This window comes from Dendrobates tinctorius, unplaced genomic scaffold (genome assembly GCF_039654945.1).
Source record: "Dendrobates tinctorius isolate UK_male_01 unplaced genomic scaffold, ASM3965494v1 ptg000016l, whole genome shotgun sequence".
Taxonomy (NCBI): Eukaryota; Metazoa; Chordata; class Amphibia; order Anura; family Dendrobatidae; genus Dendrobates; species Dendrobates tinctorius.
In genome coordinates, this window is record NW_027361684.1 from 41,898,729 (window position 1) to 41,921,886 (window position 23,158).

At 47.4% G+C, this 23,158-nt stretch overlaps 1 protein-coding gene across 2 annotated transcripts in view; it reads left to right on the forward strand.

The window, feature by feature from the left end:
- The first annotated feature begins 1,213 nt into the window (after nt 1-1,213).
- The window catches only part of LOC141080498 (uncharacterized), a 43,340-nt gene continuing 21,395 nt past the window's right edge, over nt 1,214-23,158 (forward strand). Inside the window, exons 1-10 of one of the 2 annotated variants that reach the window (XR_012228951.1) lie at nt 1,214-1,752; nt 4,435-4,647; nt 15,875-16,039; nt 16,657-16,734; nt 17,044-17,209; nt 17,296-17,387; nt 18,364-18,431; nt 20,483-20,601; nt 20,681-20,783; nt 20,861-21,028. Coding sequence is in view for 1 of the 2 variants with exons in the window: in XM_073565743.1 (XP_073421844.1) it covers nt 1,274-1,752; nt 4,435-4,647; nt 15,875-16,039; nt 16,657-16,734; nt 17,044-17,209; nt 17,296-17,387; nt 18,364-18,431; nt 20,483-20,601; nt 20,681-20,783; nt 20,861-21,028 (1,651 nt within the window). In the remaining variant the exon portion in view is untranslated. The remainder of the gene's footprint in view (nt 1,753-4,434; nt 4,648-15,874; nt 16,040-16,656; nt 16,735-17,043; nt 17,210-17,295; nt 17,388-18,363; nt 18,432-20,482; nt 20,602-20,680; nt 20,784-20,860; nt 21,029-23,158) is intronic. The other variant, XM_073565743.1, reaches the window with a different exon arrangement.

The following is a 23,158-nucleotide window of genomic DNA, read 5'->3' on the forward strand; positions in this document are numbered from 1 at the left end:
ACAGGATAGAAGTCATGTATTGGCAAACTAGTGACTTGTTTGCAGAAATGCAGTAGATACATAAATAGCAGAAGTGCATTAGTCAACTGGTAGCTTAGGCCTGTTTCACATTTCAGTTGTTTGACGTCCGACAAGTTGTTTGAAATCTGCCAAGAGTGAAATCGCGGATCCGTTTTTTTTTTTTTTTATAAAAACGGCGGATTATGACTGACGTCAAATAACTGAAGTGTGAAACTTGCAGAAATGTGGTACACACTTCAAAAACAGAAGAGTATGTCAGCTGGTCTTGGTAGCAGGGACTAATGCCCCCCATACAATGTAGGTGCTCACCAGCTATCTCGCCTGACTGTCCCATGCATGGAAGTGCTCGCTTTGCCAAGCACTCCTAAGTCGTCTATGAGAGAGCTGGAGACATTTCTGGTGGCAGCTTATCTCTAGAGGAAAATAGGAACAACAGTCCAAAATGGGACATGTCGTCTCCTTCTATTCCCACCAATAATTATCTAGTGCCCTTATAGACATTAGACTGTCAACCGAACCAGTCGATTTTGGCAGGCTTGGCCAAATTTAGTCTAATGCATATGGGGGGCCTTAAGGTGTGAACAAGAACAAGAGGAGGCATGAGAAGCTGGTTATCTAGAATTCTGATTGCAGAATGTTAGGTGTGAACAACGCCTGGATACAGTGAATGGAGCATGCAAATGAACACCAGTAGTAAAATGGAGGTCAGGAGTGCAGAGGAGATAATTAGATACATAGCTGGAGCTGAGACAAGTGGAAGAAGCTAAACTCCTGACAAACACTCAGGCCGTGGACAGCCACCTGAGCCAGCATTAAAATGCCCAAGGATGATGATATTAATGGTGCTATTCCGGATACCAAAATAATGTGTCACCAACTAGCACAAAACCATCTCCAATAGGGGAAGGAGCCAAAACCCAGAGCCTGACTCCTGCTGCTGTTCCCCCAGTTTCCAGGGCATTGGGAACGCTATTTAAAAGTAGCACTTCAAGACCACGTGATCGCAATCTTTCTCGCCATTGGCCGAGTCCACATTTTTATGTCAGCCTCTTCTGCCGCCAAATGCCGTTAGAGGCGGAGTCGGGACTTTTTTTTTTTTTTTATCCAATAGACAACTGTAGGAAATGACGTCCCCATACATAAGCTCCTCCCACAGGAAACTAACCAGTAGCGGGCCTGTATTTGAAAGCAGCGGTGGGTGGGGGGAGTGTGTGTTGCTTGGTTACACGGGATGTGACGGACGAGGCCCTGCATGTGTGGTGCACGCTGGGTATTTAAGGCCTGGCGGGGCGCGCGGCCGATCATGTGTCCGTCCGGAGGGCGGGTAGGAGGGGTCAGGGACCGGCTGAGGCGGCTGATTCGGGACGGTTTGAATCGCGACTTACAGCCGGTGACTTTGCTCCTGCCCGCTGCCCTGCTCCTCCTGCTGTTCGTGTACTGCTGGCCCGGGCTCAGCGCCCTGCTGCTGTGTGTGATCGCCGGCTGGGCTTACAGCGGCTCGGGCGGCCGCTGGTGGAGAATTCCTGAGGCCGCGGGGAGGCAGAGACCTGTGCAGCTCCGGAGAGCGACCGCCCGGTGGACTCCTGCCTCGTTACTGCTCCTGATGGGCAGCTACCTTGGGAAGCCGGAGCCGCCAGCCCGGGCGGTGGGGCGCGGTGCCCGGGACCTGAGAGAGCGGCTCACAAGACCCAACCCCACGGTGCCGACCCCTGCCCGGCGCTTGTCGTTCAGGTGGGTGCTGCATGCTCGTGTCTGAGTGCCAGGGACGTGTCTACCGTGGGACCCCGTGTGTGTGGCGGCTGCCTGACAGCTATGCATGGAATAGAAGCCCCTATGGGGACCCTGTGGCCAGTAGTGGAGGGGGGTCCTGAGCCCTGTGGTCAGTAGTGGGGGGGGTCCTGAGCCCTGTGGTCAGTAGTGGGGGGGGGGGGTCCTGAGCCCTGTGGTCAGTAGTGGGGGGGGGGGGTCCTGAGCCCTGTGGTCAGTAGTGGGGGGGGGGGGGTCCTGAGCCCTGTGGTCAGTAGTGGGGGGGGGGGGGGTCCTGAGCCCTGTGGTCACTCCTATGATCAGGCTCTTTGCCAGGGGCCTGTACTGACAGTGGGGGTCCCGGGGATTAGTTGTGTAGCCCGTCTCTTAATGTCTGGACTTTCTTTTGTCGCTGGTCTCCCGCTGGCCAGCAAGCATTGCTGCGTGTGACAGGCAGGAGACCAGCGAGCTGCCGCTGGTAACCAAGGTACACATCAGGTTTCCAAGTGCTGCGCTCCCCTTAGAAACTCGATGTGTACCTTGGTTACCAGCTCCCTGCACCAGCGCGCTGGTAACTAAGATACACTGCGGGTAACTAAGTTGCATGCGTCGCTTGTTACCCACATGTCGCTGGTGAAGCTGCCTGTTTGACAGCTCACTTTTTGGGTAAAGTGACATCTTCAGAAGGATTTGCACTACAATCTAGATAAATCTGAACGTATGTCTCTGCATTAGGGCAGGGGTCTGATTTAGGAATTGGCTGTGAGCCGCCTCGTCTCCCTTCACTCATGTGCTGCCGTCCTGAATTCGCATTTAGGTGCCCAGCGGAGTGGGGTCCCAGTCGGACCAGACTGGCAAGTTATATAATGGGCTCTCTGAAGATCATTTATCTGTAGTTTTGTTTCATTACCACAAAATGGATATTTTTGGCTCCAATTTGCATGTTCAAGACCTCCTCACCAGCTCCTGTCACTAGGCTGGTGTTGCCACAATCGTGACTTCTGTGCATGTGCCATTGATGGTAGAATGTAGAGAAGTGGCCGCCTTACACCTATAACGCCACTCGCCGTGCAGGTTTTTCTCAAAAAAAAAAAAAGTTCAAAGGAGGCTGTTTAAAGGGAACCTGTTACCCTCCCAGGCGTTTTTAAGTAAAAGAGCCACCTTGTGCCGCACTAATGCTGTATTCTGTCAAGGTGGCTCTGTTACTTAGCCTCCGTTCCACCACAGAAATAATCTTTTATAAAATTGTTCAAAAATACCTGAAGTTTGACAGGGGGGGGCAGGTCTTTCCCCCTCTGACAGACGCCTCGCATCCATCACTCATTTTGTATTTGGCGCCGCCTCCTCAGTTTTCTTTTGAAATGCGGCGCCTGCGCTGTACTATATCTTTGGCATGCGCTGTCCGTGCGCTCCGATCACATCCCAGCCTTCATATTGTGGGGCCACAGATCCCGCCCCGCAGTCGCTTATGATTTATTCACACTGCGGGGCTGGGAATCTCTGGCATGCGCAGTAGTTATCTGCGGCTCTCATGCTCAAGTCGTAAGCGACTGCAGGGTGGGATCTGTGGCCGCGTGATATGAAGGCCGGGATGTTATCTGGCAGCGCATTTCAAAAGAAAACTGAGGAGGCGGCGCCAAATACGAAATGAGTGATGGATGCGAGGCGTCTGTCAGAGGGGGAAAGACCTGCCCCCCTGTCAAATTTCAGGTAGTTTTGAACAATTATATAAAAGATTATTTCTGCGGTGGAATGGAGGCTAAGTAACAGAGCCACCTTGACAGAATACAGCAATAGTGCTGCACAAGGTGGCTCTTTTACTTAAAAACGCCTGGGGGGGGGTAACGGCTTCTGGGCCCCACAGAGAACAATGTACCGTACACGGCTGATGTGACTTCAGCTTCATAGTCCATGGCTGCCGACTTTATGCAGTTTGTAGTATTGTCGGAGCGCGTGTCCGTTCTGATGGAATGTTGACTAGATGCGACTGTGGTCACAGGACACTATCCCTGAACCAGCACTAGTGTGGTTGGGACAGTGCTGCTGCAGAAGGGGAATATACAGTGTTTTTCTATGAAGCCATGAATTGGTTAAAGGGAATCTGTCACCCCATTTTCGGCCTGTGTGATGCGACCACAGCCCATCCAGGGCTTATCTACAGCATTCTGTAATGCAGTAGATAAGCCCCCATGTAACCTGAAAGCTAAGAAAAACGAGCTATATTATACTCACCCAGGGGTCCGGTCTGATGGATGTCGCGGTCTGGTCTAGCGCCTCCCATCTTGTAGCGATAACATCCTCCTCCTTCTGTCGCAGCTCCTCTTTTCTCTTCTTTGAGGTTACATCCAGCGCTTATTATAAAATACTGTAGATAAGCCTCTGATGGCGGTGGCCGCATCTCATAAGTCAAAAATGAGGTGACAGATTCCCTTTAAGCAGGGGTGGCTACAAGTCCATCTGAGTACCAGTGTTCACCCACAGACATAGAACATGTGCCACCTCCTCTGTAGAGAAGGATTACTCTGATATCCACATGTACGGACAGGTCATTGGAGGTCTCGCACATCGATGACTAATTTATATTGTACTGCTGTCCTGTCAATTCCTTAAGTGTGTGTAGATAATATGGATCTATATTAAAGCTTCTTTTTTTTTCTTCATCTCTAGGGAGACTCCTATTGTAATTAACCAGACATTCATGAGCCCATGCAGGCGGTACCCTACCCACCAGCCCCAATTCAGTGTGCCGGGATCTCTTCCTCCTGTGTATATAGATGGCTTTCCAAGAAAACCTCTGCTGTCTCCTAAACATTCTCGGATGCGCAGTCCTGGGACAGTGAAAATTGCCCGTCCTGATGCGAATATTGCTCGATCGCCAGTGTAAGTGATCTGCTGTTCTAGGAGTTTTTCAGAGGTTGGGAGTGCTGAAGATTTGTTATAATGGGGGTAAGGTGGGTTTAGGCCATTGCTACAGTAAGATGGATGGCTTGGGGTGTGTGCACACGCTGTGGATTTTGCTGCAGAATTTTCCGCTCGGATTTCTGTAAATCCGCAGGTTAAAGTACCTGCGATTTATCTGCAGTTTTTTTGCGGTTTACCCTGCAGTTTGACACCTGTACAATGGAGCAGGTGCCAAACCGCAGCGGAATCCGCAGAAAGAATTGACATGCTGCGGATTTGAAACCGTGGAAAATTCTGCACCATGAGCACTGCGGATTTCATTTTCCATTGAATATAATGGTACTGTGCACCTTTCTGCTGCGGCTCCGCAAGACCGAATCCACTGTGGATCCGCAGCGTGTGCACACACCTTAAGTTGCAGTGAAGCTGCTCTTCCTAAACCTAGCGCCTGATTCTGTTAATCATCTTTTTCCTCCCTTTCTTCCGAGAGTAATAACGTTTTATTTTTTTGTCCACTTAGGCGAATGAGAGCTTTGCTTTTTGTGGGATGAGTTGTACTTTTTAAATTACATGATTCATTTTGCCATGTGATTCACTGGAAAGAAAGAAAAATCAGTGCGCTGAAATTTAACCTCTTCACGACCAGAGGTATTTTCGTTTTTTGGCTCCCCTTCTTCCCAGACACATAACTCTCTTTAAAATTTTCTGTCAGTATGGCCAGGCATAAGCTTGTTTTTTGGCAGGACAAGTTGTACTTTTGAACAACACCATTTGTATTAACATATCGTGTACTAGAAAATGGGAGAGGAAAAAATTCCATTGTGGTGAAATTGCAAAAAATGTGTAATCCCAATTTTTATTTTTTTTTTCCAAGTTCACTAAATGCTGAAACTGACTTACAATTATGATTCTCCAGGTCATTGCAAGTTCAGACACCAATCATGTCTAGGTTGTTTTTTTTTTTTAGTGGTGATATTTTTTTTCCAAAATTTGGTTTAAAAAGGCGCCATTTTCTGGAACCTGTAGCGTCTCCATTTTTTTGTTCTCTCGGGCTGGGTGAGGGCTTATTTTTTTTTTTTTTTTTTTTTTGAGTCCCAAGCTGACTTTTTTTTTTATTGATACCATTTTAGTGTAGATACAATCTTTTAATCACCTATTTATTGTAATGGCGACCGAAATAAACTGTAATTCTGACGTTCTGAATTGTTTTTCTCGTTAAGCCGTTTAGCAATTGGGTTAATTCTTTTATATTTATCGATTCTGAACACGGCAATTCCAAATGTGTGCATTTCATTTATTTTGAATGGGGTGAAAGGGGGTGATTTGAACTTTAATATTTTTTAAAACTTTTTTTTTAACTTTTTGCATGCTGCAATAGCCTCCATGGGAGACTGGAAGCTGCATAACTTCAATCGCCTCTGCTACACACAGGTGATGATCAGATCGCCTGTATGTAGCAAATGCTCACTTGCTGTAAGCGCCAACTGTGGGGTGGTGCTCGTAGCAATGACAATGGGCGGGATTTATTACACTTCCGGTAAGCGCAAGTTAAGTGCCGCTGTAAAAAATTGGGGGTGAAAGGAAATTCTTGTTCCTAACTTTTTACTGTATGTAATAGTCCACTTAGTGGGCTTGAAGCTGCTTTTGTGTGATCACTTGTGCTATACTTGGTGACTAATCAACGCTGCTATGTATAGATAAAATCATGGGTCTCCTATGAGCGCCAGCTACGAGCTGGCTTTCATAGGAGAATAGTCATGCCAAGCATGGAGCTCTTCAGCAGAGCTCAGACTGACATGGCAACCCTTCGGCGCCCCTCCATCATGTCATGGACATGCCAGTGGTTGCATGGAATGATGCCTCTTCCTGCTGGCGCATGTTAAATTCAGCAGGATTGACAGGTTAAAAGTTATGGGCAGAACTCTGCCTCACCCACGGCAGTTAGACACCAGATGTCCGATTAAATCAACAATCATCTGCTGGGAAAGATGCGGGGGCTCTGTGTCAGCCTGCATCAAAGGCAGGGATGTGTACATAGAAGTCATGTCGTGACAGGGTTAAACCATGAGTAATTTCTGTCTTTAGTTGCATTGCGTGTCGCATTGAATGTATGCCATCAGGAAACATGCGTCCAAGAAAAGTAGAAGACAGTCAGTTAGGAGTGCCAGCCATGCTTGAATTAGGGTATGAGATGCAGCTCCAGCCAGGTGCCTCAGAAGAGGGAAAAAAAGGGGTTGCAGAGCTTGGTGACCTGGTCCAAAGGAGCACAAAACAAGGGGGATGAGAATATTAGCAATTCTTATTTTTTAGTCCACAACGTGTTTCAACAGACAAGTTCTGTCTTCCTCAGGTGGCAATATGAACAGTATACCGGGGGCAAATATTTAAAGGGGCAAGAACCAATGGGAAACAACGAACAATTAATGACCTCATGCATAATTACAACAAAGTAGTGCAGATAAAAGCCATAAAAATGATAATGATAAAAATCATTGCGCAGAAAGTAAAAACAAACACTATAATAAAAAATACAAGATAAAGTGGTTAAAACCCAAAAGCATATAAAATTTGAAATTTATCATAAAATGAAATGACCATAGAAATCCAGCAGACCTTAGTTTTCTTGTGAGATTTGACACCTCTGGAGCCAAAGTGCCGAGTTTAAAGATCCAAAAACTCTCTTCTGATTAGATTGGCATAACTGTTTGCTACGTCATCACGAATGTGATCTATGATTGTGAGTTTCAATGAACTTGGATTTTCTCCTACGCCTCATTGGGGGACACAGACAGTGGGTGTTATGCTGCTGCCACTAGGAGGACACTAAGCAAATCAGAAAAAAGTTAACTCCTCCCCTGCAGTATACACCCCGCAGCTGGCTGAGATTTCTCCAGTTCATGCTTAATGTCTGTAGGAGGCACGTGGGTCTGGTTTCAGAACCCACCGTTTTATTTTTGCATTTTTCTGTAAATTTTTATTTTTTAATTAACGGAGTGAAGGGGGCGACTGTTCCTTTCTACGGCCTGCTCTCCCCCGAACCAACAGGCAAGCACGTGGTGTAACCCTTCACGTACCTTTCCTGCAACGTTTTAGGGCTGATTCCTCTACATTTGGCTTCATGGAGTTCCCGTCTGGGGCTGGCGCGGAGAAGACTGGACAACGCTTACAAGGCCCTAAATCAGCCCCATAGCTTTCCATCCCCCTATCATAGGGAGGGTCGATTGAGCGTGGCCCCTTTAAGAACTCCTTCAGCTCTGCTTCATCCTGGAGGATGAGAGCCTGCATCGATGACCGGACGGCGCTGAACGCTGGAGTGGAGGTATGGGAGTCAGGTCCTGTCCCCCGGGAGTAGCGCTGATAGTTAGCGGCGGTGCACCCTCAGCGCCCATCGCGCAACCCCCGGCGCTACCGCGGGTAGAACTAAAAATTTAGTCCCCGGCTTTCTGGCCTGCTAGGCCGCAATTTAAATGGTGCCTTCCCACTGGCTCAGCCCCGGCCCGCCCATTGGTGCCGTGGGCTGTAGGCCCAAAATCCAGGTCTAGGCCGTGATTTGAATGGCGCCGCCCCCTCACTTGACGCCTCTCAGCCTGCACGAGACGCGTGATCCAATTCTCGGGGGCCATATCCTTTTTACCTCAGCTGCACAGAAGCTGTGAGGCGAGCAGCCGGATACCGGGTGTCACCGCAGGGCCACCACCATTCCTCCCGGGGGGACACAAGATAGGGCCGGGTAAGCTGCACCTACCCCAGGTTAAGGCTTAACCCCTTCCCGGCACGTTCCCTGCAGCTGCAGCAGACTCTGCCTTTAACCCCTTCAGGAGCGCTATGTCTCAATCTAAGGGAGTGAAGCGGGTTGCTAAAAAGCACACTGTTTTTTACCGTGTGTACCTCTTGCAAAACCAGCTTACCTAGTGCACAGACTAATCCGTTATGCACTGACTGCGCCAAAACCTGTGCTCAATCGCAGCCTGCTGCTGCTGCCGACAGGTCTCCTGCGTCTAGTACCCCTGAGTGGGCTGCGTCCCTGTCACGATCGGTAGAATCTCTGACCCAAGCTATATTCTCCCTTTGGGAGGGCTCTTTAAACCAAAAGGCGTCCTTACCCCACGAGGAAAGCTCTGGCGTTCAAAGGTAACCGTTTGCCAGCAAGGGCCGTTCTCGTTCAAGGGATGGTTGGGCCTCTAGAAAGTGGACCCTTGACGCTTCCTCTAGCCCTGTTTGCGCTTCTGCATCTGCGGCTCCTATCTCTCGCTCTCCCTCTCCTGGGGTTCTCAGCGAGCACGACTTTGAATGTGATTCTGACACGTCTGCCCCTCAGAATCCCCCAACTCCCCCAAGAGTCGCTTGATTCTCTTATAGAATCAGTTAACAAGATCCTGTTGGATGAGGATAATGAGGATGAGGAAGTTGGATGAGGATAATGTTCCCGCTCCAACACATCCTATTTCTCTTAAGAAAACCAAGCGTGTGCGTAGGTTATTCACCAGTCATCCGGACTTTAAGGAAGTTGTTCAGCAACATAGAGATCGCATGCATAAGAGGTTCACAGGGCACAAGTCTACTCAGGCTAAATACCCCTTTGACCCAGACCTCATGAAAGATTGGTTACAGTCCCCTCCGGTGGACCCGCCTGTCTCGCGCCTGGCTTCAAAGACACTTCTGTCTGTCCAAGGGGGTCATCGATCAAAAACACTTGCCCGTTCTGTTTTTGAAGCTTCAGGAGCAGCGCTTTTTCCATCTTTCGCGGCAATTTGGGTCACGAAGGCAATGGCCGCTTGGGTAGAGGTCTTGATTACCTCCTTCCAGGACACCAATCTTTGTTATGAGTTCATTTTCTCCTTCACCTCTGATGTCTGATGAACTCCCTCTGCTGGTGAAAGGAGGTAGTGAAATTGATCTGGATGGGAAGAACCTGTCATCTGAACAGGTGGAGTGTGATTGGACATCTGGAATTTCTGAATGGATATAAGGCAGCCGACGCCCTGCAGGGTTGCTGCTGATCCTTTCTGCTCTGAGCGCTGGCATCCAGTTTAGTTCCTGTCTACTAAAAGCTAAGTTTTTGCTCTGCTATTTTTCCATGAGATTGTCTGTTTGCTTAGTGTTTGTGTTCAGCCTGCCCTGGTTGGGACGGGCTGAACTGCATTTTTGTCTCTGATCAGTTGATCTCTTTGCTCTGTCTTCAGAATATACCTGAGTGCTGATATAGTGATTTTGAAGTCTAGTGACTTCAGGGCCTTTTCTATCAGACGTGTTGGACATTATTTTTGGCAGGTTTTTTTGCGGATTGCAGCCAACATCTTTTCTGTCCTTTCCTATCTAGTTAGTTGGGGCCCCATTGTTTGCTCAGCCTGTCTTTCTGTCTGTATTTTCATCTGTTTTTCACCGACAATACATGTTGGGGGCTGTCTATTGCTTTGGGGTCTGCTCTGGGGCAGTTTAGATTTCCACTTTCTTTCTTTAGGCTTATTTAGCTCTCCGGCTGTGACGAGGGGTCTAGGGCACTGTAGGAACCCCCCACGGCTACTGTTAGTTGTGGTGAATAGGATCAGGGGTCTGCAATCCGCTAGCTACCAACCTCTCCGGTTTTCTGGACTTGGTTTTTTTTTTTTTCCTCCGGTGACTCATTCATAACAAATCTTCCTCCGGAAGCAACCGCGGTCACCAGGCAGATAATTCACGCAGGTGACTTTGTAGTCGACGCCTCTTTTGACGCCGCTAACTGCGCTGCTCAAACTGCCGCTAATGCTGTCTCCATTAGAGCTCTTTGGCTCCGTGACTGGCGGGCGGATGCCGCGTCTAAAAGATCCTTGACTTCTCTCCCGTTTCAAACAGGTCGCCTTTTTGGAGAGAAACTAGATCAACTGATTTCCAATGCTACCGGAGGGAAGAGTAAATTCCTCCCTCAACAAAAAGCTGCTCAGCCGTTTCGCAACCAGCAGCCGGCGCGCTTTTGGTCCTTTCGCAACAACTCCAGTTGATCCTCCTCTACCTTCTCTTCCAGATCAGGTCCAGATCAGGTCCAGATCAGGTCCATCAACAAACTGGAGCAAGTTCAGAAAAGAGCGACCAGAATGGTGACCGGTCTGCAAACCCTGTCTTATGAGGAAAGGTTGCAGGATTTGGGAATGTTTAGTTTGCAAAAGAGAAGACTGAGAGGAGACTTAATAGCTGTCTACAAATATCTAAAGGGCTGTCACATTGTAGAAGGATCAACTTTATTCTCATTTGCACAAGGAAAGACTAGAAGCAATGGGATGAAACTGAATGGGAAGAGACACAGATTAGATATTAGAAAAAACTTTTTGACAGTTAGAGTGATCAATGAGTGGAACAGGCTGCCACGAGAAGTGGTGAGTTCTCCTTCAATGGAAGTCTTCAAACAGAGGCTGGACAGACATCTGACTGGGATGATTTAGCGAATCCTGCTTTGAGCAGGGGGTTGGACCAGATGGCCCAGGAGGTCCCTTCCAACTCTACGATTCTATGATTCGCGCGGGGACAGAAGCTCCCAGGTCTCGTACAGACCTAACCGTCCTTGGAAACCCAGACCTAGAGCTTCTGGATCCAAAGGAGCCAGATCTCAAAGATCTACCGAATGACTTGTTGCGGTATCTGGCGGACGCCGACAAAGTAGGCGGCCGTCTACTTTCCTTCAGTCACACCTGGCTCGCGGTCGTCCACGACAAGTGGGTCAGGGAGCTGGTGTCCTCCGGATACAAGATAGCGTTTTCCTCTCTCCCTCCAACTCTTTTTCCTTTCCTCTCCGCCCAAGGGAAAGACAAGAGCCTTCCTTCGGGGGCTGTTCAAGCTCTCAAGGGACGGCGTCATAATTCCGGTCCCTCATCACGAGAGGTTCAGAGGATTTTATTCAAACCTTTTTGTGGTCCCAAAGAAAGACTGCTCGATGCGTCCCATTCTGGATCTCAAACTGTTAAATCAGTTTGTCACGGTTTGGCAATTCCGAATGGAATCTCTCCGGTCAGTGGTCGCTTCCATGGAGAAAGGGGTATTCCTAGCATCCATTGACATCAAGGATGCTTACCTTCACATTCCGATTTGCCAGTCTCACCAGCAGTTCCTGTGCGTTGCAATTCACGAACACTTCCAGTTCGTGGCCTTGCCTTTCGGACTCGCCACAGCCCCCAGGGTCTTTACTAAGGTCATGGTGGCTGTCATGGCCATTCTTCACTCTCGGGGAATAGTGTTGCCGTATCTCGACGACCTGCTCATCAAAGGTCCGTCCCTTTCAGCAGGGCTGTGGAGTCTGAGTCGTGGAGTCTGAGTCGGTGCTCATTTTGGTGGAGTCGGAGTCGGTATAAAATGGACCGACTCCGACTCCTAAAATATATAATGGGTACAGTAATTCAATGCAGAATGTGCTGAATATTTTTTCATAGGAATTTGGGAAAGTTATGAAATGTCTTATAAATGGCTGTTCTATTCCTGATCTAAGGCTACATTCACACACAGCGTTTTTCCTGTGTTTTTTGAGGATACTTTTTTCAGCTGCAAAAGCCGATCATCTTTTTAAAAAACTGCATCACCTGAAAGGTTTTTGAGCTCATAGATAATGTTTTCAATAGCAAAAGCAGATTAGAAATCTGCTCTATCTATCCATTTATCCATATCTGTCTATCCATATCGTATCTGTACCAAAAAGAATGAAAACCGGGTAGTACACCAATATATATTCTGTTCTATCTAAATATCTTGATTATGGGATCATAAAAATGATTAAATGTCTGAGGTTCACATTGTACTACAATAAATTTTTCACTTAAATATAAGCAATATGTGTGGGAGTCGGAGTCGTGGAGTCGGAGTTGGAGTCGGTGTAAGGGAAATTGAGGAGTCGGAGTCGCAGGTTTGGCTTACCGACTCCACAGCCCTGCCTTTCAGCCTGCAAAGAATCTGTGGACATAACAGTAAATACACTTTCACGCCTGGGGTGGAAGATAAACTTCGCAAAGTCGTCCCCAAAACCGGCTCAGCAGATCTCATTTTTAGGAATGATCTTGGACACTTCCCGCGGGTTGGTCATTCTTCCTCCAGAAAAGACGCAAGCTTTACAACAGGCGGTGTGAACTTTCCCATCCAGCTTCTCATTCCATTCGCTTCAGCATGAGAGTTCTTGGAAAGATGGTGGCTGCCATGGAAGCAGTTCCGTTTGCACAGTTCCATCTTCGTCCCTTACAACACCAGTTGCTGTCAGCTTGGGACAAGAACCCGTTCTCCCTGGACCGTTGGATCCCTTCTGTCCCTGCGGGTCAGGCAAGCCCTGAAGTGGTGGACTCTGAAGTCTGTGGTCAACCCAATAATCTCGTCTCCCCATCAACATCTTGGAGATTCGAGCGATCAAGTTGGCTCTACGGAGTTTCCACAATCTCCTCGCAGGTCACCCCATCAGGATCCCATCAGACAACGCCACGGCTGTAGCATATATCAACCGCCAGGGAGATACCCGGAGCAAGATGGCCATGCATGAAGTGAGTCACATCCTCCATTGGGCCGAGACCAACCATTCCTCCATCTCAGCAATTCACATCCCTGGTGTAGAAAATTGGGCGGCAGATTTTCAGTTGCCAAGGCATTGCCTCAGGAGAGTGGTCTCTTCATCCAGAAGTCTTTCACCAGATTTGTCTTTGTTGGGGGGACTCCAGATGTGGACCTCATGGCCTCCAGGCTAAACAACAAGGTGTCTCGGTTCATTGCCCGATCCATGCGCCATTGGAGCGGACGCTCTGGTGCTGGCTTCCGTACATCTTTCCCCCTCTTCCCTTGCTTCTGAGGGTTGTCAAGAAGATCAGAGCAGAGGGAGTGCCTGTGATTCTAGTCGCTCCAGATTGGCCGAGCATGGTATGCAGAACTCGTACAGCTAGTCGCCGACGTTCTCTGGCGACTTCCAGATCGCTCGGATCTGCTTTCTCAGGGCCCGATTTACCACCAGAACTCATCTCCACCATGATTAGTGCTAGAAAGCCCGTATCCAGACGTACCTATCACTGCACCTGGAAAATATTCCTTTCATGTTGCAAGGACCAGGGTCGTTCGCCTCTGGTATTCTCCATTCCGAGCATATTGTAGTTTCTTCAATCCGGTCTAAGATCAGGCCTCGCGCTTAGCTCGCTCAAAGGCCAAATTTCGGCCTTATCAGTGTTTTTCCAACAAAGAATTGCCACCAAACCTCAAGTCAAGACGTTCATTCAAGGAGTCTCCCATGTGGCGCCTCCTTATAGGAATCCATTAGAACCATGGGACCTTTAAACTGGTTCTCGGGGCCTTACGAGAACATCCCTTTGAACCGCTGCAGGACGTGTCACTAACCATCCTCTCTTGGAAAGTGGTCTTTCTAGTAGCCATTACGTCAATCAGACGAGTTTCGGAATTGGCAGCTCTGTCCTGCCATTCTCCGTTCCTAAATTTTCATCAGGACAAGGTGGTTCTCAGAACGTCTCCGTCCTTCATGCCCATGGGCGTTTCCTCTTTCCATCTCAACGAGGAAATTGTTTTGCCTTCCTTTTGTCCGGCACCAGTCCATCGCATTGAAAAGGCCCTCCACACCCTGGATGTGGTCAGGGCGCTGAGACGGTACATCTCGCGGACGGCAGGTCGGATGCCCTGTTCATACTTCCTCAGGGGCATAGGAAAGGCCTAGCTGCGTCCAAAGCAACGCTAGCCAGGTGGATTCGCTCTTTGATTCAGGAATCCTACCGTGTCAGGAACGCGCCTATCCCTGCTGGAATTAAGGCGCACTCTACCCGGTCAGTGGGCCATTCGGCACCAGGCCACGGGAGAACAGGTCTGCAAGGCTGCGACTTGGTCCAGTCTACACACCTTTTTTTAAAACATTACCAAATTCATTCTCAGGCCTCTGCAGATGCAGCTCTCGGCAGGCACATCCTGCATTCGGCAGTACCTCAGTCTTAACTCAGAGGTACATGGGGTATTAGCAGATGTATGCTCCCCACCCAGGGACTGCTTTAGGACGTCCCACTGTCTGTGTCCCCCAATGAGGCATAGGAGGAATAGGGATTTGTGTACTCACCGTAAAATACTTTTCTCTGAGCCATTCATTGGGGGACACAGCACCCGCCCTGTTTAGCCTACTGGCTCATTTGTAGCATTCTTAGGTTTTGACATAGTTCGTTACTGTTGACTGTTTAAGCTCCTACTGCTTTTTTCACTGAACTGGAGATCTCGGCCAGCTGCGGGGTGTATACTGCAGGGGAGGAGTTAACTTTTTCTGATTTGCTTAGTGTCCTAGTGGCAGCAGCATAACACCCACTGTCTGTGTCCCCCAGTGAATGGCTCGGAGAAAAGGATTTTACGGTGAGTACACAAATCCCTATTTTATGTACTAAAAGGAAATGTTTAGAAAGGCTATGCAGTAAAAACCCGTCTTTTATATTCTGACAGTGTTTGAGTCTATTGTGCATAGCCTGTATCGTCCTACCCATGTACTGTAATCCACAGTCACATTCGATCAGATAGACAACTTAGCTTGATTGACAAGTAACTCGGCAGTTAATTTTAAACATTGTACCAGTGGTGCGAGATTTGAAATGTTGCACTCTATCCAGGATGGATGTGCAACAAAGGCACTTTGGGGCCCTGCATGCAAAGCACCCTGGGTTGGGAGAAATCTGGGTGGCTGGAGAAGGTGAATACCTAACAGAGGTGTTACTAGGAGCCACAATATTCCGAAGGGTTTGGTTTTTCCTAAAAATGGTGATAGGCTGCGCCAGCAAATGTACCAACAGAACCGGATCACCCTTCAGGATAAAGCAGTCTTTTATTATAGTTTGTTTTTACTTTTTGCGCAATGATTTTTATCATTTTTATTGCTTTTATGTGCACTACTTTGTTGTAATTATGCATGATGTCATTAGCTGTTCGTTTCTCATTGGTTATTGCCCCTTTAAATATCTGCCCCCTGTATACTGTTCATATTGCCAGCTGAGGAAGACAGAACTTGTCTGTTGAAACGCGTTGTGGACTATCTAATAAAAATAAGAATTGCTAGTATTCTCATACCCCTTGTTTTGCACTCCTTTGGACCGGGTCAGGAAACATAAGATATCTTTGCACTGCATTCTTAGTGGAGGAATAAATACAAGATATAGGCTTTTATTGGATTCTATTCAGATCTAGTCTATGCTGTCGTAACACTTCTTGGATAGTAAAAATTTTATTCTTCCCTTTAAAGGTTGAACAGTCTGTTATCTGCTAGCTCGACCTCCCCGTCAGTTACATGTCCACCTCCAGACCCTTGTGCAAAGGAGACTGTGCTCAATGCCATCCGAGAGCGCAGAAAGAGAATTAACAAAGATGAAGAAAACTGTGAAAGTGGAGAGTTGGAGAACAAAAGACGGTAAGAATTCTGAGTGCTGACTATGGCAGGAGACTAAGGGATACTTCACACCAAGCGAGATCTCTGAAGCGTCACAGATTTTGTGACGCAACAGCGACCTCACCAGCGATCTTGTTGCGTGTGACACTTGGCAGCGACCAGGCCCCTGCTGCCATGTTGCTGATCGTGCTTGAATGAACTGGGCCATTTTTTGATCGCTGGTGTCCTGCTTGCCAGCGCGCATCTCTGTGTTTGACACCGACGAGCGACCTCGTTAGCGACTCAGAAATCATGGACGCAGGCGGGAGCCGTCAATCACTGCTGTGTGGCAAGGTCCCAACGACCGCCGAGGTCGTTATATGGATCGTTGCTGCGTCGTTGGGTAAATCTGACAGCTTACTAGCGTCGCTAAGTGTAACGGTACCCTCAGCCACCTCAACTCTGCATTGACCTTGTAAGCTAGGCAAAGTGGGAGACTCGAATACAGAAGTACTAATGTAGGACTGCAGCGTATTTGTTTTAGTGGTGAAAATTCTTAACTTTCTAAGTGGAGCTGTACTGATTAGTCAAGAGCTCAGTTGGCTCTGCTGTACATCTGTATCTGACAGTAACTTTTCTTCCCCTTCACCTTCTGCTAGGAGGCAGGTTAGCAATGGAAATGGGGAGTCTTCAGCTGAATCTCCAGTGGTAAATGGTTCCTTGTCTTGTGGTTCCAAGTAAGTAATGTCAGTTTCGTTAGCCCATGTTGTGTGTTTTTTTTTTTTTTGTTTGTTTTTTTTCTTGAATGTGTAGCTGTTCACAATCTTATCTGGCTTTACAAGGACCATTTTAAATACTTAAACTGTACATTTGAAAACTACCTTTTTGTTGAGTTTTTTTTCCTGAAATACACATTTGGGGGGTCCTCATTCATTCTTTTTGAAGCCTTTATGCTCCAACAGCTTTAGTGGTATTTATTTTTTGGCCCTGACTATACATGGTCATTTTTCTAACTTTTGCCTGTACCCACACACTTGTTTCTTTAGGTCAGACACCCTGAAAAGGGCTCTAAATACACTTGATGAGACGAGCAACAAACGCTCCCGTACCTCCTCAAATAGCTCACTGAGTAGCTGCACAATAAATGGATTTACAATGTCCTCTCATAATGCAATCACCAGCTCTTTGAGTTCCAGCAGAGTACTCCTACAGGTATTGTATGGGTGATAGATATATGGCTCTATACCAGTGACCAATAATAACATTGTATTGATATGCAATTGTTTTACCTCCTTTAGAAAAGAAAAAGAAACTACCAGAATACATCTGTAATTTCAAGCCCATCCTCATCTCGGAGCCAAACGCCAGACGTGTCCTCCAAAAAGGCCAGGTAACGACTAATCTATGCAGAAGGTTTTAGTCAGAATGTGTTATTAAAGGGGTAGGTAGGGGGGGGGTGGTATTCCTTTTTTTTTTTTTACCATTGATATTCACTTTAAAGTTACTGAAGTTTTAATACTTTCAACTTTGAAACACTCAGGGAAGCTGTTGCTGACATTTGCCATGAAAACCTAGTGTAGTGCTAGTTCACTTTACAACTGCAATAAATGTAGGGGAGATAAGCTTGTATATGGGTGTTTGCAAAAAGATAGGGAGAATGAAGATTGGGATGGCAGTGCAACTTGTTTGTGATTGGCAAATTGAACAGTGTCATAGAAAATGGCAGGCAGCCACAATTCTTTAGGTTGGCGCTGCTTACTGGTCTCTACAGAGATCTGAACAGCAGTGATATCATTGTGACTGATGCGCTCAGATCACAGTTCAGCAGTCCGTATCATACTTAAGGGTAGATACATATGACTACCCTGCTCAGATCTCTGCTGTTAAAGATGACTAATGAGAATTGTATCCCAGGCTACAAATAATAGTGCCTGGCTCAACCTTCAGCCGTGAACTGTTCATGTTTGAGGTCATGCCCAGTTCATACCTGATAGTCACAGTATAAGTGATGGGGTTGGGTGCCGACTGCAATCTACTATGCCTTGTGGCTTCAGTATATGCAATGTGTAAGTGTCTTTGACTCTTACGCCAACAAATGGAGAAAAAAAAAAGCTCAATTACTTTAAAAAATAAAAATTGACACTTTCGCTTGTAAGTTGGGAATGTCCTTAAGACGTTGAATATCTAAGACTCACGCGGTTCCTAACACATCCACGTCTGGGAAGGTCTGTGGGGATTGTGGTGGTATTTTTCTTATGGTGCAAGTTAGTTTGAAAGATTCAATTATCTGATGTCAAAGATCAGAGCTACAGGTCTTCTCACCAGCTCTGAAATTCTGTAGTAGTTGTTTGATTTCCTTCTTGTAGGGACGACATGCATGAAACGGGCCTCCCTACCCCAGTGAAATCAGGAAGTGGGAATCAGTTGGAGGACTGTAAGTTACACTGCTGCTGTCAACTTTGTAAAACGTAATATGAAGTGTATGTGTTGGTGCTTGCGTACAGTGCCTACAAGTAGTATTCAACCCCCTGCAGATTTAGCAGGTTTGATAAGATGCAAATAAGTTAGAGCCTTCAAACTTCACACAAGAGCAGGATTTATTAACAGATGCATAAATCTTACAAACCAAAAAGTTATGTTGCTCAGTTAAATTTTAATAAATTTTAAATATAAAAGTGTGGGTCAATTATTATTCAACCCCTAGGTTTAATATTTTGTGGAATAACCCTTGTTTGCAATTACAGCTAATAATCGCCTTTTAATAAGACCTGATCAGGCCGGCACAGGTCTCTGGAGTTATCTTGGCCTACTCCTCCATGCAGACCTTCTCCAAGTTATCTAGGTTCTTTGGGTGTCTCATGTGGACTTTAATCTTGAGCTCCTTCCACAAGTTTTCAATTGGGTTAAGGTCAGGAGACTGACTAGGCCACTCCAACACCTTGATTTTTTGCCTCTTGAACCAGGCCTTGGTTTTGTTGGCTGTGTGCTTTGGGTCGTTGTCTTGTTGGAAGATGAAATGAAGACCCATCTTAAGATCCTTGATGGAGGAGCGGAGGTTCTTGGCCAAAATCTCCAGGTAGGCTGTGCTATCCATCTTCCCATGGATGCGGACCAGATGGTCAGGCCCCTTGGCTGAGAAACAGCCCCACAGCATGATGCTGGCACCACCATGCTTGACTGTAGGGATGGTATTCTTGGGGTCGTATGCAGTGCCATCCAGTCTCCAAACGTCACGTGTGTGGTTGGCACCAAAGATCTCGATCTTGGTCTCATCAGACCAGAGAACCTTGAACCAGTCTGTCTCAGAGTCCTCCAAGTGATCATGAGCAAACTGTAGACGAGCCTTGACATGACGCTTTGAAAGTAAAGGTACCTTACGGGTTCGTCTGGAACGGAAACCATTGCGGTGGAGTACGTTACTTATGGTATTGACTGAAACCAATGTCCCCACTGCCATGAGATCTTCCCGGAGCTCCTTCCTTGTTGTCCTTGGGTTAGCCTTGACTCTTCGGACAAGCCTGGCCTCGGCATGGGAGGAAACTTTCAAAGGCTGTCCAGGCCGTGGAAGGCTAACAGTAGTTCCATAAGCCTTCCACTTCCGGATGATGCTCCCAACAGTGGAGACAGGTAGGCCCAACTCCTTGGAAAGGGTTTTGCACCCCTTGCCAGCCTTGTGACCCTCCACGATCTTGTCTCTGATGGCCTTGGAATGCTCCTTTGTCTTTCCCATGTTGACCATGTATGAGTGCTGTTCACAAGTTTGGGGAGGGTCTTAAATAGTCAGAAAAGGCTGGAAAAAGATAATTAATCCAAACATGTGAAGCTCATTGTTCTTTGTGCCTGAAATACTTCTTAATACTTTAGGGGAACCAAACAGAATTCTGGTGGTTTGAGGGGTTGAATAATAAATGACCCTCTGAATAAACTTTTCACAATTTAAAAAAAATTTAAACAAAGAAATAACATTCTTTTTTGCTGCAGTGCATTTCACACTTCCAGGCTGATCTACAGTCCAAATGTCACAATGCCAAGTTAATTCCGAATGTGTAAACCTGCTAAATCTGCAGGGGGTTGAATACTACTTGTAGGCACTGTATATTATGCTAGCCATTGCAAAAGTTTGCGGAAGTGTATTTTGGTGGCATCAGACCAGTAGACTTTCGTAGCTGACCAGAATGGGGTGCTGCTTGCTTCCGACATATTCCTCATTTGCTCCTGAAATATATAGATGCTGCAATCAGAGGCTTTTCACTTTCCGCATTGAAGTAAACCTGCATGCTCCTCCATGCCAATGCCACAGTTATAAGCAAGTGTCTGCTTTAATAACTGACTTTTCCTCCTGTTCTCAAACATTTGGGTGCTTTCAAAAGCAATATGAAGGAAAAGTGTAGCAGCTGCCCATGGCAACTAATTACATCTATCATAAGTTGACTTCCCTTTGTTTTGTTTTGTTTTTTTTTTTTGGTATTTTTTTTCCTCCCTTAGTGAACGCCACTTCGTCCTCCAAGTCTTCTGCTTTTAATTCATCTGATAATGGAAGTGGTGGGCCACGTAGGAAGAAGGTTTTGTTGGTGTGTTCTGGGCGTGGTGATCATTACCCACTGGTAAATACTTGTATCTGTTCTTACCCATTGACCCTTTTCCTCCTTCATGAGGTGTTCATAAGTGTTCTTCTCCCCGTAGCCCCCACCACCTATTGTTGGATATAACATTACATCTAAGGATCTGGATAATGAGAAAAAGGCATTTTTACAGAGGCTTAACAAGGCACTGGAAGAACCTGCTGGTGAGTATTTTGGTTACTAGATGGTGAATTGGTGAAACCTTGTCCAAATTACACGGATTTATTTTTATTTTTTACAGATCTTATCCCTGTCACCTCTACTCCACCAATGACCACTACGATTACTGCATCACCTCTCTTTATTTTAGCTAATACCACATCTGCTCTGACATCACAGTCCTCTACAGCAAGCAGTAACCCCTTACTACAGAGCCTAGCAAAAATGCAAAGCAAGGAGGGTTCACAAGGTGAGGAAGCTTTGATATCTCGGCATGTATGACAATATGGGGTCTAAGCTCCCCTATCCACAGGGGGTATTGCATCTCAGTACCATTCACTGTAACCTCTTCATGACTGGAGCTTTTTCAGTTTTCGTTTTTTGCTACTCTGTCTCGGAGCCATAACTTTTGTATCTTTCCATCAATATGGCCATGTGAGGCTTGTTTTTTGCGGGATGAGTTGTACTTTTGAACAACACCATCAGTTTTATGTTGTGTACTAGAACATGGGAGGAATTCCAAGAGTGGTGAAATTGCAAAAAAGTGCAATCCTACACTTGTTTTTTGTTTGACTTTTTTTGCTAGGTTCACTAAATGCTAAAACTGAACTGCCATTATTATTCTCCAGGTCACTACGAGTTTATAGACACCAAACATGACTAGTTTTTTTTTGTTTTTTTTTCTTTAAGTGGTGAAAACTCCAAACTTTGTTAAAAAAGAAAAAATTGAGCTACTTTCTGTTGCCCGTAGCATCTCCATTTTTCGTGATCTCGGGTTGGGTGAGGGCTTACTTTTTGCTTGCCGAGCTTACGTTTTTAATGGTACCAAATTGGTGCAGATACAATCTTTTGATCGCCAGTTACTGCATTTTAATGCAAAGTTGCGGCGACCAAAAACGTATTTCTGGTGTTTAGATTTTTTTTCTTGCTACGCCGTTTAGCAATCAGGTTAATCCATTTTTCTCCTACACCTCATTGGGGGACACAGACAGTGGGTGTTATGCTGCTGGCCACTAGGAGGACACTAAGTAAACCGCAAAAAAAGTTAGCTCCTCCCCTGCAGTATACATCCTCTCGCTGGATGAGATTTCTCCAGTTCTTGCTTAGTGTCTATAGGAGGCACTTGGGTCTGGTTTCAGACCTCACAGTTTTTATTTTCATTTTTGATTTTCTGTAAGTTTTTATTTTTTAATTAATGGAGTGAAAGGGGGCGACTGTTCCTTTCTACGGCCCGCTCTCCCCCGAACCAACAGGTAAGCATGCGGAGTATACCTCCCTGTACACTTTCCTGCAACGAATGGGGCTGATTCCTCTGATGGTTCCCTTACGGTCGGTACTCCACAGATACGAGGGCAAGCGCAACAGGACGAAGCACAGGAGTGCATGGAGAGGACTTGAGCAGCGCTTTTCGGATGCCCTGAATCTGCCCCAGAGCTCTCCATCCCCCTGCCACAGGGTGGATCGAATGAGCCGTACCTCCTTAAGACCTCCTCCAGCTCTGCTACATTGCCCGGAGGATGAGGCACCCGCAGCTGGAAGACTCCGGACAGCGTGACCTGTCTGAGCACAGGAGTGAAGGTATGGGGGTCGAGTCCTTGTCCCCGGGAGAAGCGCTGACTTGGTGTCAGCGGCGGTACACTCGTGGGCCCCCCCCCAGCTCTTACCGCGGGGTGGCCAGAAATTTAGTCCCCGGCTTTTCCGGCCTACTAGGTTGCAATTTGAATAGCTTCCGCCCGCGCTAACGTCGCCGCCGCCTCCTCCGCCTCTTCTTGGCGCCTCTCATTCCTTACGAGACGTGCAATTCTAATCTCGGGGGGCCATGTCTTTCTCTCTCACCCATGACAGCACCACGGAGAGAGGGGATCCGCCCTTCAGGGACAGGAACCTACAGATAAAAAGGCGGTACCTCTCCACCTCCAGTTGGGTTCCTGTCCCTGACAGGGGACCCACAGGACGGTACCTTTCGTGTGTCCAGGATCTGGGGCCGGCCTGACCTGTGATGGCAGCGAGGAGGCCCCTGCCTCGGGAGGGTGCGGTGCCCGAAGCCGCCACTGCTGGGGCCGATGTGGGCTGCCGGGTGAGCGGGCGGGAGAGACGCCGGAGCCGCCGCTCCGGAGAGGAAGTCGGGGCTCGCGGGGACCCGGCAAACATGCGGGCGGCGCCGGGGTACAGAGGTGTACCAAGATGGCGGCCGCCCCGGAAGTAGAAGCCGGCTTCTGGGTCCCGAGAACTGGCGCATGCGCGCTGTCCCGGGGACCGCGGTGCAGGATGGGAGCGGTGACGTCTCAGCCGGGAAATTTAATATGGTGGCTGCATAAGCGCTCCTGGCTAGAAGCGATCCTGAAGAGGATAGTGACCAGCAACAGGAGCAGCAAGCCAG